We start from the raw sequence: 15,048 nt of genomic DNA on the forward strand, positions 1-15,048 counted from the left end.
TGATAAAACTAGATTCTGGGAGGATCCTTGGCTCAATGAGATTCCTCTAGCTATGTCTGAACCAGATTTATATGAGATGTGCAATGATAAATTTATTCTGGTCCAGCATGTTAGGGAAAGGAATGCACATCTTGATTTTCGTAGATGGTTGAATAATGATATCAGAGGTAATTGGGACAAAATCATGGAAAAATTCCAGGATTTTGAGTTTCAAGAAACAGAAGACTATGTTTCCTGGAAATGGGGTAAAAGTAAAGAATTTTCTGTGAAATCTTTATATGATAATATTACTTGTAGTACTTATGGTCCATATCTGAAACATATCTGGAAAGGAAAAACACCTCCAAAAATTAAGGTTTTCATGTGGTTACTTGAAAATAATGTGCTGCTGACCAAAGAGAACATGATTAGGAGAAATTGGAATGGAAATTCTTCCTGTGGTTTCTGTGATGAGTTTGAATCGACCACTCACCTTTTTTTTAATTGTCATACAACCAAATGTGTGTGGGGAATGATTGCTAAATGCTTTAATTCTAATGTTGTTCCTGGAAACTTGCATCAATGCTGGTTTTGGTTTGATAGTAATTTGGGTGATGCCAAAGAAATTAGCACTGTTTGTGCTGCTGCCATTTGTTGGGCAATTTGGAAAGCCAGGAATAATGTGTGCTTTCAAAACATTGTGGTCAGCTCTCCTGTTGAAATTGTGTGTCATGCTTGTGCATTGATTTTTAACTGGGCAGGTTTGAGCAAGAAAGAGCTGCAAGATTTACTTCAGGACGGGGCCAAGCTTCTGCTGAAAGCTGCAAATGCGAGGAATCCTGGGAGAGAAATTCAAGGGCAAGCTGATGATGACGTCCAGAAGATGGATTTGGAGTAACCGTCGGTATCTGGATGCTGGATGGCTGATTTGTGGCTTGGGTCCCCTTTTTTATTGTCAGTCCTGTCTAGACTACCTTATGGTTTGTGCGCTGTGTCGCAGCCTGATGATGTTCTCTGGCTCCTTTTGGTTAATGTCTTTTCTGCTTGATGTCGTGAATTTAGACGTTGCCGGGTAGATTTCCTTGACCTGAATCAGGTCGGTTATGTTTTTCTCGATGTGTATGGGTGCTTGGTTGTTGTGGCAGCCGGTCCGTACTTTGTATTTCTGTTATGCAAGTAATAGAAATGGAGTTTCTCCGGTTAAAAAAAAATATCTACATTAATTTATCTGTAGGAATGGGAGAAAGTGATGGAACGTCAAGGTTTTCGCCAGTTCGCTGATAAGGTAATCTTCAGCCATCTCACTTCGCCTCAGCCTTTGATCATAGTGTTTCCGTTGAAATTCTACACATCGTATATCTATCTTTTAACCATTTAACTCATGTATTGCAGATTCTTGACATTATCAGCTCAAAAGAATAATCGCCTGCCCTGTTTGGTGGGATCCTGATGCTGGAGTAAATAGAAGCATCCAGGAAAACAAGCGAAAGTGGAGTATGGAAGAGCACATCTCTGTTTTCCTTTTTCCCGTGATGGGGTAGAGTGGTAGACTTCAGAACACATCTTGAGTCGCCTGTTTTTTCCATGACGGGGTAGACTTTAGAACACATGTTGTGTGGTGTCGCCTGGTGAAAGGAAACTACTGTTGCTAATTAAACAAAATCTCTCTTGCTAAAGATACATATTTTATCTGTGGTTGCATTATGCGTTTCACTCCAGATTCCAGAATGTCCATTATCGTAGCTGTATTTTAGTGTGGTACTCTACACCGACTTCTGAAGCTTGATGAAGATGATGCTTCCATTGACAAGTATAGCCACCATATTTCTGTAACATGCTTTTAGTACATGAACTAAAGCTGTTTTCGGTGGATTAGGTAAATCTGGGGACGCAGAGCTGTAGATGAAACACTGTTTAAAAAGTGAAGTTTGAAATAGAGGATGAGATAAGGAATGAGATAGAGAAGTTAGAGACAACTTAAATAGAACGATCATTGCTTGTCTTGTGCTACTTGTGTTTAACGCATCCTTTTGAATTATCTTATTTGTGAAAATTGAAAACATGTCGGCAGAGTCCAAGATTGCAAAATCACAGGTTTCCTCTCAATTTTAGATCATGATGGAAGTAGCGCCCTGGCTATCAGATTTAGAAAGCTGGCCAAGAGGTAACTAATTTTATAATACAACTAACTGCGTTTATAAATACCACCACCACCTTCGTGTTGAAAATATAAGGAAAGGAAATTTATCCTAAACAAACCGTCATAATTTTTAAAAGGATACAAAATAATATTAATATTTATCAAGGTAAATCACGAAACTTCATTTCATAATGATGATAATTTGATACCTCGTTTGTTATATAAAAACGGGTGAAAAAAGACTAACGGTCAATCAGTTTCTGGACTGCATCACGGATTCACCGTTATGCCCGGCGGGATCCTCTACCGCGGGCGATATCATATCACAGAGGCAGAGTAGAAGAAAAAAACACTAAGAGCATCTCCAACAATGCCTCAAACTAATGCCTCAAATCGAAATATAGGGCTCTACACAGGAAAAATCACTCCAACAGTGCCTCAATTCAACAAATTTTGTTAAAAAACTATAGGACACCATCTCAAGTGCCTCAAATATACTACACCGTAGTGGACTGCCCTATAATCTAAAGGTCGAAAAAATACTTTAATTTTTCTTAGAAAAAAATCTCTTAGAAATTGGAGTTGCTAAACGCCTAAACTAATTCTAAAGGTCGAAAAAATTCAAGACTCGCGAATCGGCTTAAACTTGAAGAGGCTCGTGAGTGTGAGCTTAGTCTACTTTTATGACTCACGAGCTCAGCCTAAATGAATCCGAGCCGATATAATAATATGATACTATACTATTACATTATTATATTATTGATTTATTTTCTTAATTTTTTATCCGATGCTACATATAAATTAAAATATGTTGCTGATTTTTAGTAATTTTATTTATTTTATTTATGATAAAAATAAACTATTTATGTTTAAAGGAGGTTTAATATGATTTGAACCGAGCCTAATCTACCAGCTCCAAACCCAGCCCTAGTTTTTTCTGAGACCGCTTGCCGCAAACCTCCTGACCGCGCGTCCGCTAGACCGCTATCCCAATCGCCGCCACCGCTCCCCTCATCGCCGGCGCCGCACCCTGCGTCCCTGACGCTCGGTAATTCTCGCGACAGAGGCAGCTAGGGCATCCCAGATCCTCCGCCCATGACCCGGACCCTGGCGCCGTGTCCGTGCGCCTAGATAGGGTTTGCTTCTTGCGGCCCCCGGCCTCGCTGAGGTGCGCGCCAAGTCGGCGGGGCGGGGGTGGGACTGTGGGGGCGCGGTTCGCCGTCGGATGGACGCCGATGAGGCCGTGGGGAGCAGTGGGAGGATGGATCTGAACCTTTACCTCGGTCCCCCCCGCACCCCGCGCCCGCGCCGCTCTGACCTCGGCTCCGATCTCGCCCTCAGCACCCCGATGCCTTCCTCTCCTTCGTCCTCCGCAGCGTCCGTCGACGCACCGCCGCCGCCGCCTGAGTCCATGCACCCGCCGTACACCCACTCCCGCGCCGACCTCTCCCCTCCGCCGCTTCCGCTGGAGGTGTACTTTCCCTACAACCCCGAAGACTCGCCTGTTCCGGATGCGCATATGTCGTACATGCAGCCTCCGGAACTGCTCATCCCTGGGCCGCGGAACATGCCGCCTCCGGATTCGCTTATCTCGGGGCTCCGAGAGGGAATTCGGGAACTTCGGTACGCCTTCCATCCGCCGCCCCCGCCCCCGCCCCCGCTGGTGCGGGCCAACGAACTGCTGGGCTGGGAAGAGCGTCCTTCCTCGTCAACGGCCTCTTCATCTTTCTTCCCAGACACCGCCGCTCGGTGCGGGCTGCTGCTCGAGCAGACTGGAAGCCGGTGGCTTCGCACGAGGCGGTTCAGGTCTGACCTTCCACCCCTCAGCTCCGAGGCTCGCCCTTCTGGGCAGGACGCCACCGAGCCAGTGCCCCAGCATGAGCCTGCAGCTGATGCTAATGAATTAAACAAGGTGGCTCCCAATGGCTTAGAATTAGGTGCCCCGGAGAATTCCTCTGAGGAACGCAGCAAGACTGCCACCGCATTCGAGTGTAACATATGCTTTGAGATGGCTAGTGAGCCGGTAGTCACTTCCTGTGGCCATCTCTTCTGCTGGTCGTGCTTGTATCAATGGTTGAATGTTTACTCCAGCCACAAGGAATGCCCAGTCTGCAAAGGCGAGGTAACTGAGGCAAATATTACTCCAATATATGGTCGAGGGAATTCTGATGCAGAGAAGACTGTGGAGGACTGGAAGTCACCAGGTCCTACAATCCCGCCGAGGCCACATGGACATCGCCTTGAAAGCTTCTGGCAGCAATTCCACCATATTCGACCTATCTCAAGAAGGCTTGGTGAGGCGCATGGGATACTGTCATCATGGAGGCGTCTTCTGGATCAGCAGATCCTGGGCAGCGTGAGTAGGCTTGAAGGGCCATCTGAATCAGCCACGCAAGAAATAAATGACATTCGTCAACATGATCACCTAAGTGGATTGGCATTGGCCTCAAGGATGAGGGCAAGGCGGTTTCAAATAGAAGCTTTGAGCCGTCCTGATGGTTCTTCCACTAGCCCCCCTGATAATGGTCTGACAGGAAACAATCCATCAGAAATTCTGACAGGAAACAATGCATTGTTGGAACGTCTGGCAGGAAGCAATTCAAGACGACTTGAATTGTTGGAACGTCTTGCTTTTGGCATTGCAAACACAGCTGGTGCCATGAGTGATGACTTTAGAAGAATCGCTTCACCAAACCAATATAGAGGATCTGCTTCATCATCGAATCTTCAAAATAATGAGCCAGCAGTCGATGGAGCTCGCATTGCGGGTGCACCTTCTGCAGACCAAGCGTCTAATTCAAGCACTGTTGCTGTGATACAAGGGGATGGTGGTATCTCTGAAAGTGCAGGAGAGCCTAGCAATGCAGGTTCTTCGGGATCCCTGAGGAGGAGAGGGAGGAGCAATGCATCAGGTTCATTGGATGTGGATGGTGGAAGCCTCCAACAGAACAAGAGACACAGGATGAACTGAATCCTCTTTGACATGTGTGTTTGTCCCAAACCAAACTTGGCCTCTTTCGCTGCATTGTAGCATGTTGTAGTTTCGTCTCTTTTATGTGTTCACTGAAACAGTTTACAGTTCCTTCAGGTTGCTTAAATTTGGATCTTCAAACATATTATGTGTCCTGAAGTTATTTTCATTATGATATCGGAAATGGACTGCCTTTGTTATTTTCATTAGCTCGATACCTTGCTTCAATTAGTATCTTTTGTTGGTGCTTGAGATAGATAGAGAGATATACCGAATAGGATTAACTCTATATATTTTAACTAGAAGGTGTAATTAATTTTAGGAAGGATTGTTCGCCCCACCCTAGTCCGCTATCTTGACCCTACAAAAAGGCAATAAAGACAATAACTATAAAGTGTAATTAGTTTTAGAAAGGACTATTCACCCTAGAAGGTGGAATTAGTTTTAGAAATGACTATTCACCCTAATGCACTTTGCCATCTCAACCCTACAAAAGACAAAGTCTACTGGATCATTTCACCAGATCGCGAAGACCTAGAGTAAGGTGTCGGATGTTTAACATAGCTTCGAGACGAGCGAAGTCTCCTTGGTGAAGACAGGTTTGATGTAGCTTCAAGATGAGCGAAGCTTCTTTGATGAAGAGTCTTCGTCTGAAGTTGAATGAAGCCACAGGATGGACTTCACTATGAAGAACCAAGAGAAATTGATTTGTTCACGAGGCACAAAGATTCATAGGCAAAGATCATGAATCAACAAGAAGCCTAACACATGTAACTATGAGTAAATAGCTGAATTGCCTTTGTATGAAGGAATGACTGTATGCTAACAATCTAGAGATATTTTAGACTTCGTATAGTCAATTACAAAGGTGAAACCTATATAAATACTCCTTGATATGTACCGTTGAAAGAGACACGAAATGAATATCCAATCAAGCTCATTCTATTAGTCACCTATCAAGCTTGATACTATTATCATACTAGTCTTCAGACTCCCTTAGGTAGTCATAGCAAATTTTTTTAACAAACAATTCATGGACAAGTTGAGACCAATCAACAACAGCTAAGACTGGGATTGGAGTTCAAACACTGCTTTATTTAAAGATTGTACTATGGAATTTTCAGTATGTTTTCTCCTCGTCCAACAGCCGAACTCATATATTTGACAAGGATTACACGAATATTCCCTCGGTTCCAAGTTGTTTAGACTTTTTTAAGAGTATTATACATTCACAGCACTTGTAAGCAACTGTGTTATCCTCAGATTTGTTCATGATTTACCTGTGAATTACATTCACAGCTATTAGGGACAGTGGTACAAGTGACAGAGTATTATACATTCACACCACATGTAAGTAACTGCAGTATCCTCAGATTTATTCATAATTCACCTGTGAATTACATTCACAGCTAATAGGGACAGTGGTAGGAGTGGACCCCCGGAGGGGTGTGTGGCAAGCAAGTGACCGTGGCGTGTAACTCTACATCGACTTATATGCTTGTTCGTACGTATACAAAGACACTCTAGATTCTGCTTATGTCCCGGCCAAATAAGAGAGTGGTCAGCCAATTGATAGCCACATAGAACCTATTCCTCCAGCTAACAACACGAGTTAAATATGCCGAGCGCCAGATGAACCAGCTCACAAATCCTGCAAGAGATATCCCTCTTGACTCCTGCCGATGGAGAAATAATTTTTTAGTAAACCCATGACTATCTACTAAACTCTGTCAAAGCTTGCAAACAGAGAACATCGACCAATAACTGACCTTGCTTTGCCTCAGATCGACTAGAGCTTTGTATCTTCCAACAGTTGCCATGCTGCCTAGATGCTTGTACACAAAGGGTGGACGACCCAGATCTGCTTCAGTCTCAGAGTTTGCATGCCCTCCTCCAGCTTTCATGACATGGTTGAGCAGGCTTGCCAGGTACTTGCCTTGTCGTTCAGCAACCTGCTCATGAGTAAAAGAGTTATCTTATTTAACATCTCTTCTGAAACAAAGAAACCACAGAATCTTACAAGGGCGAGTGAAAAAAAAAATCTTGCTCAACAGCATTTCTTCTTCTGAATGTAAACAACCGAATCATATAAATACGGAAGTGGAACAGAAATATCTGCAACTCATTTCTTTCATGTATATCCCTTCATTTGTTCCCTTCCCAAATCTGTTTTTCCCAGTGCTTCAGAAAGCAATGCAGGATGACCATACCGCCATAGTACTGTGCACATTTCTGTAACTGACTTGTACTACCTGAGCTAAAGCAGGGAGAACTTCCTTGCCGGTGCTCTCGAGAAATCCACTGCAGTCACCAATGGCATAAACATCATGAACAGAAGGGACACGTAACCACTCATTGACACCGATCCTGTCAACATTGAAAAACCTCGTAAAGATCCTAGAACAGGACAGTAATATGGCATCAGTATTTGCTTCAAAGTTCAAACACATAATACCCACACAAACTACATAAGATAATTTGCGTGCAGATTATCTAACTTGCTTCCCAGTCAGTATACGATGGTACATAGACATACAGTTACTCGTATAAATGTGTGTACACAGGCATAAACATGCATAACTGACTCAATATGTGATGCTCACAGACACAAAAGAATTATACCTTCCACCAGGTGACTTAGGAAATGGCAATGACTTAACGAATGGTGAAGCACCAACTCCGGTGGACCATACCAGTAAACCATAAGGAACTTCCTCTCCATTGTCAAGAATTATTTTGTTGGGCTGCACATCCTTAACAATTCCTTGCACAAGCCTAACACCTGACTGGTGGGTGAACATACACAAACATCTTATTTTTCAGATGCCAAATAATATGAGAAATAACAGCATCCAAACAATTAGCAGATATATAACATTCATATCTATGTGATTGTCAGTGTGCTATATTTGGAAATCTGCAGTTTCAAAACATTGGTCTGTGGAAGCCTTGTAGGCAAAAGTGATATGGCATTATGCAGAGAAGAATCTGTTAACCTTAATTAGTTGCTTTGTAGCATATTGCCTGAGCCGAACATCGAATGATGACAATATCTCATTTGCCTGAAATGATAAGACAAGTTAACTGATATCAGAGTGCTCAGTTAAAAAAATAAACGGTAAACTAGAAAAACAACAGCACAAACCTCAATCAGGGTCACATGAATATAATCCTTCACATGTGAATAACGTTGTTTGACATCTCGTATAATAAAATCACTAAGTTCACCACTAAATTCCACCCCTGTTGGACCACCTCCAACAACAACACAGTGCAATAATCTGCACTTTTCTTCTTCTGAAATTCCTGTTTAGTCATATTGCATTGGTCTATCAGTGCTTAACAATAATCAAGTGGATATTTAGGTATGAAAAGCCAAGACACTTTATGTTTTTTCACACCCAACAAATTAAGTCCCCACCTGGTTGTATTCTGGATTCTACTTCATCAGGCAGTTATAAAATAGAACATCAAGGGTGTGTTTGGTTCAGCTTTCTGAATCGGATTCACTGCCAAAAATCTGGAATCCCAACCAAAACGGCAGATTTCTCTAGTTCAATTCAAAATCACCCTCTACCCCAGATTTTCCAGATACCTATCATCCATATTACAAGTTGTCATTCTCTTATAAAATCTGTAGTTGACAGTTGTTTCAACCAAACAAATTTCAGTTTTTTCCACAATCGTCAGCTCACAGCAGATTTCTCACTGCGCATAGCTAGAATTAGATTATCAGGAATCTACAGCTGAACCAAACAGACCCTAAGAAAGTAAGAATGAGATATAATGTGTACCATAGAAGTTTTGTTCCAGTGAGGGGTGGTTAGCATATGTAGTATGCCAAAAAAGTAAAGTTAAAGCAAGCATACCAGGGAGATCAGACAACATCAGATTAAGGAGGAGCCGTCTCCGAATCTCTTGAGCATGATGAACTTCGCGAAGAAAGATTGCATGGTCGGTAACACCATGTATCCCAAAAGTTGATGCCTCAGCTCCACAGGCAAAAACCAACTTGTCATAAGCAACCTTGAATTTCCATGGCTCCAAGGAATCTTTCTCACCATCTGTAACTGTTTCGCAATCAATCTAAATGAAAAAGGAGGTGGATAAATAGACAGAACAGAACTTCTGCACATAGAAAAAACAAATGTTGGAGGCAAATGGCCATGTAGCATCACTGTGTCAGCTGGACATGTAAAGTTAATACAGGGTCTATATATCTTTATACTAGATCAAAGTAGATAGTAACTTTGTAAAACATCCATGTCTTTGCACAACTCTTTGAAAAGCATCAACCTTTGATCCAGAAAAACTCCGAAGCAAGTTAAGAAGCTATGCACACACTACTTAATGGTGCCAGATGAACTAGAAAAATGATGAACCATGTGCATAATGTGGATCAGAGTATTCACAAACATTCAAGACATAGAGTGGTGACACTCATGCATTGTAAATGTTTTTGGTTCAAGGGAAACGATCCAAGGCTTCACAGTACATAAAAAGATCCAAACTAACCATAGTGTTCAACGAGCCAGAACAAATGATTGATCCTGAACTTTGTACTTTGATGTAAAAAATGTTAGGCTGCTGAGTGCTGAACATGCTCATGAATTTATGATGTATAGATTCCTCCTTTTCCTTCCGATACACCACCAGGCCCCGATCTACTGAAAAGGTAAAAAGCAGACATGCCTACTACTAGCATAAATGCCCTTTGGGCATTTCTCCAAGAATCTGGGAACACTACTGATGGCCGCACCACAGACACATGTGAAAGCAACAGCTATTGGTGCCATCGACACGGTCACACCTAAACAGAATGGGGGGCGGCTCACCGTGTGGCCGTCGGGGTCGACGCCGGTGCAACGGGCGAGGAGGAAGTAGGAGCCCGGCGACTTGGACACGGCGGGCTGGATGCGCGCGACCGGCTCAGCGACGGATCGGAACTCGAGCGTGCCGACGCAGGTGGAGGCGAGCAGCGGCGTGAACACCATGTGGTTGCGCGGGGCGACGCAGACCACGTCGTAGCCTTGTGTATCGAGGTCCTTCATTAGCCGAGACCCCGCCCACCCTGTCCCCAACACCACCACCCTGGCCTTCTCCCCCTTCGCCGTCGGCCCTAGTCCAGGGAACCTCTTCGCCGCTTCGTCCTGCGTGACCGCAGCGGCGCTGGTGGAGAAGGGAGACCAAGGTTGCTGTCGTTGGTGGTGGCGGTAAGCGAAAGCGCTCGGGCCCGCGCAGCTGCGGCGGGTGAACGACCGGAGCAGGGAGGAGGCGGCCATGCCTGTCGGACGCTACCGCGCGAGATGTGAAGCGTGGTGACCACAGCGAGAAGTGAGGCGAATTAACAAGCGCATTTCGTTGGACGCCGCCCATGGCGGGTGGGGTGTGGGTCGGCGGCCGGCCCGGGACGGTGGTCCCGTTCAATCCGCAGGCTGCAGACCTGAGAGATCGGAGTAGCGTGGATGGCGCTGGCCGTCGGATCATCTCTTGCCTGTCCTGATCCGTCAGCTGCAGGGGCGGTCGTTCGAGATCGACCAAGGCGCTTTCGCCGCCGCGTTTGCGGTGAGCCGGTAAAGCGCCCGATCCTCTGGAGACCGCCACGCGTTGGGAGCGAACCACATCTGTGCCGTGCTCTGCCTCTCGGCCGCCACACCACCCCTCCCTCACCCGCGTAGCCCTGCCCGGACCGCGCTCACCAATGCCGGCCTCCCACGCGGTCTGTACACGCCAGCGCGCATCGTGCACCAGTTCCACGGCTCCAGCCACTCAACGACCCCCGGTTCCCCGGTCTCGGACTCTCGGTCTCGCACGCTCCCTCCCCATCCCCAATTCGGTTTCGCTCCGCCCCGGCTGCCGCACCCATGGCCTCCTCCTCCTCGCTCTTCTCGCCGTGCGCCCTCACCGCCAAGCTCGGGATAGGGCACGCGTCCTATGGCTCCGGACGCCGCGCCAACTTGCGCCGGCGCGGCCGCCTCTCGGTTGTGGCCGTACAGACGGGCCCGCAGAAGCCGTCTCCGTCGTCGTCCCAGGCCGCCGCGGCGGAGGATGAGGCGGATGCGCTGCAGAAGCTTCTGAAGAGGGAGTACAAGTACGGGTTCGTATCCGACTTCGAGTCCTTCTCCATCCCCAAGGGGCTGTCGGAGGCCACCGTCCGCCGCATCTCGGAGCTTAAGGCGGAGCCGGCGTGGATGCTGGACTTCCGCCTCGCCGCCTACCGCCGCTTCCTCACCATGGTCGAGCCCACCTGGAGCGACAACGAGTACGCGCCCGTGGACCTGCAGTCCATTTGCTACTACTCCGCGCCCAAAACCAAGCCCAAGCTCAATAGCCTCGACGAGGTCGACCCGGAGCTGCTCAAGACCTTCGACCGCCTCGGCATCCCGCTCACCGAGCAGAAGCGCCTCTCCAACGTCGCCGTTGACGCCGTCATCGACTCCACCTCCATCGCCACCACCCACCGCGAAGCGCTCATGGCCAAGGGCGTCATCTTCTGCTCCATCTCCGAGGCCATCCGCGAGTACCCGGACCTTATCAGGCGTTACCTGGGCAGCGTCGTACCGCCAGGCGACAACTACTATGCCGCTCTCAACTCAGCGGTGTTCAGCGACGGGTCCTTCTGCTTCGTGCCCAAAGACACAGTCTGCCCCATGGAAATCTCGACCTACTTCAGGATCAACGACAAGGAGACCGGTCAGTTTGAGAGGACTCTGATTGTGGCCGATGAGAGAAGCACAGTTAGCTATTTGGAAGGCTGCACTGCACCAGCTTACGACTCGAATCAGCTCCATGCTGCGGTTGTGGAGCTTGTGTGTGAGGAGGGGGCAGAGATCAAGTACTCCACGGTGCAGAATTGGTACTCTGGTGATGAGGAGGGCAAAGGAGGCATTTATAACTTTGTGACAAAGAGGGGACGGTGCAAAGGGCATGGTTCGAAGATCTCATGGACACAGGTTGAGACTGGATCTGCTATTACATGGAAGTACCCAAGCGTCGAGCTCATCGGGGACGATAGTGTTGGAGAATTCTACTCGGTTGCGCTTACAAAGGATTGCCAACAAGCAGACACAGGGACAAAAATGATCCACAAGGGGAAGAATTCACGCAGCCGGATCATATCCAAGGGCATATCTGCAGGGAAGTCAAGGAATTGCTACCGCGGCTTGGTCCTGATGAACCCTAGTGCGGAGAATGCTTATAATTCTTCACAGTGTGACTCATTGCTGATCGGGGATAATGCGGCTGCGAACACCTATCCCACCATTCAGGTAATTCACTCTTCCCTTTTGCATGGTTTGACATGTAAGATTTACTTGCAGTGTCATATACTGATATGACAGGCTTTTAATGCTCTGTTAGTCTACTTGTAAATAATTACCTCACATGCATATGTCATGGAGCATATAGACTCAGCTTAAATTGACACTTAGGAAAAATCCCGATGATTTGATTTAAGTCAAGGATACTGTATAATCACCTTAGCATGAATTAAATTGAATTTAATTATATTTCTTCAAGGATTACGTGGACATATATTTACCATGTTAATGCTGCCCTCTTCTAAGATGGTCCTTTACATATCAGCAAACTGTTGATCTAGCTTTGTAAATTTTGCAGTAGTAAGGAAAGAAGGGAAAGCTAGAAATGTCTGCATTTGTTGGCAGAGAAACATATGCATTGCTTTGATGATAGATTTAATTGGAAAAATTGATGTTATATTATAATACTATATAATTAGGGCATATTTATAAGGGTAGGCCTGGTGAAGTGGTTAGAGCTGTCTCACTGAGTCACCAGGTCACGGGTTTGAAGTCGTCTCTCTGCATTTGCGGGGAAAGGCTTGCCTCGGTTTATCTCTTCCCTAGACCCTGCTTATGTGGGATGTTGGAGCGAGCTTGGCAGGGTCTCTCACCTCACACACTCGCTGGAACAGAGAACGAAGAACACACTAGAGAGACGAGTTTTTGGTGCTGTCAAAAACCAACAGCATTTTCTGGACTATATATTGAGAAGCAGTTTTACAGTTGACGCGCACACCCTGACTATACGCCATGCCTCCGTATCTGTCGTGCCATCCCATGACTGAAGATCATGCCGCATCTAAAGGCTAACTAACACACTGAAGAATCGGTCTCTGCATGCACACGCAAGCTGCAGACCACACACATGCTAGAGGCTAAGCCTTATTGACTGAAACGGAATAAAAGTCTGAAGAAAGGAAAACACTAGGAAAACAGACATGCAAGAGTTTATCTAACGTGGGAGACTCCGGCACTCGTTCTGCCCATAATCAGGATATATTTGTTCTGATGTTTGTAACTTAAATCATTTTGTCTTTGCGGCAAGTAATACAGCTGGGCTGTACATGAATTCTGTTTGCGTGGAAATAACAAGAATAGATGACTTTTTAGGTATGGATTTGAGATACTTGATGACTTAATCATGAAGTTTATGGTTTTCAGTTAGCACTTATCTAGCAGTGAAATACATGAACATGAGTTAGTTGTCAGTAGTATCAAAGGCATGCACTTTAAGATTTGATGGGCAATTATTTAGTTGATTCAATGTCAGATTTTAGTTATAGTATCTCTCTGATGTCACTTTATAAAAGCAAGTGATAAAATATGTGATTTTTGGAAACTGCAATTGCAAGTAAGGCATATGGTTTGAACTTTGAATACTAAGGAAGGTTCAACATTGTGGAGATGGAACAAGATAATTGTGTTCTCTACTTCTCTCTCATATCCCATGAATCTGTGATGCATGAGTATTTGATGGCAAACACAGGTTGTCTTGTCACCGGCAAACTAGTGGTGTTTCCCCTCTAGCGTTCTGATGAACCAAGCACTGAGAATATGGCATCCTCTAGTACCATTAGTTTTTGAATTTCATCCTAGCATGGATTCAGTGTCCATTCTGAGTATAACTTCATAAGTTTTTCCCACCTTGTGCCCTATCGATGTGACAAAACTTGGTTGATAACAGGTGGGTTGCACTAGTGGCCGTGTTGAGCACGAGGCAAGCACTTCCAAAATCGGAGAGGATCAGCTATTTTATTTCCAGCAAAGAGGGGTAGATCATGAAAAGGCTGTTGCCGCCATGATTGGTGGATTCTGCAGATCGGTTTTCGAGCACCTTCCCTATGAATTCGCACAGGAGGTGGACGCACTCATGAACCTTAAACTTGAGGGGTCAGTTGGCTAATTTGTTGGCTCAGCGACTGCGTGCAAAACTCCATGACAGCCAGTTACCTAGAAAATCCATGTGTACAGCAGTACGAGAAGAATGAAGTGCACGATAGATATACATATACATTTCCTGGCTTGTAATACTGAATGTTCACATTATGCCTATGGCAATTGGCAACGAAGATAGCAGTTGTGCCTGCTTGTCTTCTGTTTGCCCAGTTTTTGCTAATGTTGTAAGCCAGCTCACATGGCTCGGCTAGACAAGAATGAAATCAATGCGATTGTGTTGGCGTTATAGATGTAGGGCATGTTTGGTTTACTGCCTCAACAGTCACAGCTTAAAGTTAGGCGAGGTAAGCATTTGGGTACTCTTAGACCGTGTTCAGCAGAGAGAATTTGATATTTGCCATCACCCCCATATTTGTCATCACCTCGAAACACATCCTAAAGTTGCCATCAGACTTACATTTTATAGATTTTATAGACGGATGGATCCACAATTTATAGAGGTAAGTATAAAAGCAGGTAACTATAAAAGCAGACTTACATTTTATAGATTTTATAGACGGATGGATCCACAATTTATAGAGGTAATTATAAAAGCAGGTAACTATAAAAGCAGTAATGTTTCAAGTGGTAAAATTTCAATTATTTCTGTTCAATAGTTTACTCATATGTTTATTCCATCGTAGACTACACTGATCGTAGAGTGAAGTTTGAATATGAGGACGAATAAATTGTTGTCTTAACGACGCAGTCGAAACAAAATT

The 15,048-nt window shown here is 45.3% G+C and overlaps 3 protein-coding genes across 3 annotated transcripts; 2 read left to right on the top strand and 1 right to left on the bottom strand.

Moving 5' to 3' along the window:
• Positions 1 to 3,105: 3,105 nt before the first annotated feature.
• LOC100286373 (uncharacterized) lies at positions 3,106 to 5,296 on the top strand. Its single transcript, NM_001159260.2, has one exon. It carries the CDS (start codon positions 3,345 to 3,347, stop codon positions 5,088 to 5,090), a length of 1,746 nt encoding a protein of 581 aa, NP_001152732.2. The 5' UTR covers positions 3,106 to 3,344; the 3' UTR covers positions 5,091 to 5,296.
• A 1,116-nt stretch (positions 5,297 to 6,412) lies between these two features.
• LOC100382694 (uncharacterized) lies at positions 6,413 to 10,424 on the bottom strand. The gene is made up of 8 exons (NM_001175418.1): positions 9,926 to 10,424; positions 8,960 to 9,176; positions 8,236 to 8,396; positions 8,087 to 8,152; positions 7,713 to 7,876; positions 7,343 to 7,457; positions 6,860 to 7,042; positions 6,413 to 6,766 (listed from the first exon to the last, which is right to left on the bottom strand). Exons 1-8 carry the CDS (start codon positions 10,370 to 10,372, stop codon positions 6,614 to 6,616), a joined length of 1,506 nt encoding a protein of 501 aa, NP_001168889.1. The 5' UTR covers positions 10,373 to 10,424; the 3' UTR covers positions 6,413 to 6,613.
• Positions 10,425 to 10,901: 477 nt separating this feature from the next.
• On the top strand, positions 10,902 to 14,580 carry LOC100275561 (uncharacterized). The gene is made up of 2 exons (NM_001149615.3): positions 10,902 to 12,358; positions 14,076 to 14,580. The coding sequence occupies exons 1-2, from the start codon at positions 10,955 to 10,957 to the stop codon at positions 14,292 to 14,294; spliced, it is 1,623 nt and encodes a 540-aa protein (NP_001143087.1). The 5' UTR covers positions 10,902 to 10,954; the 3' UTR covers positions 14,295 to 14,580.
• Positions 14,581 to 15,048: the final 468 nt, after the last annotated feature.

Source organism: Zea mays, chromosome 8 (assembly GCF_902167145.1).
Source record: "Zea mays cultivar B73 chromosome 8, Zm-B73-REFERENCE-NAM-5.0, whole genome shotgun sequence".
Lineage (NCBI taxonomy): Eukaryota > Viridiplantae > Streptophyta > Magnoliopsida > Poales > Poaceae > Zea > Zea mays.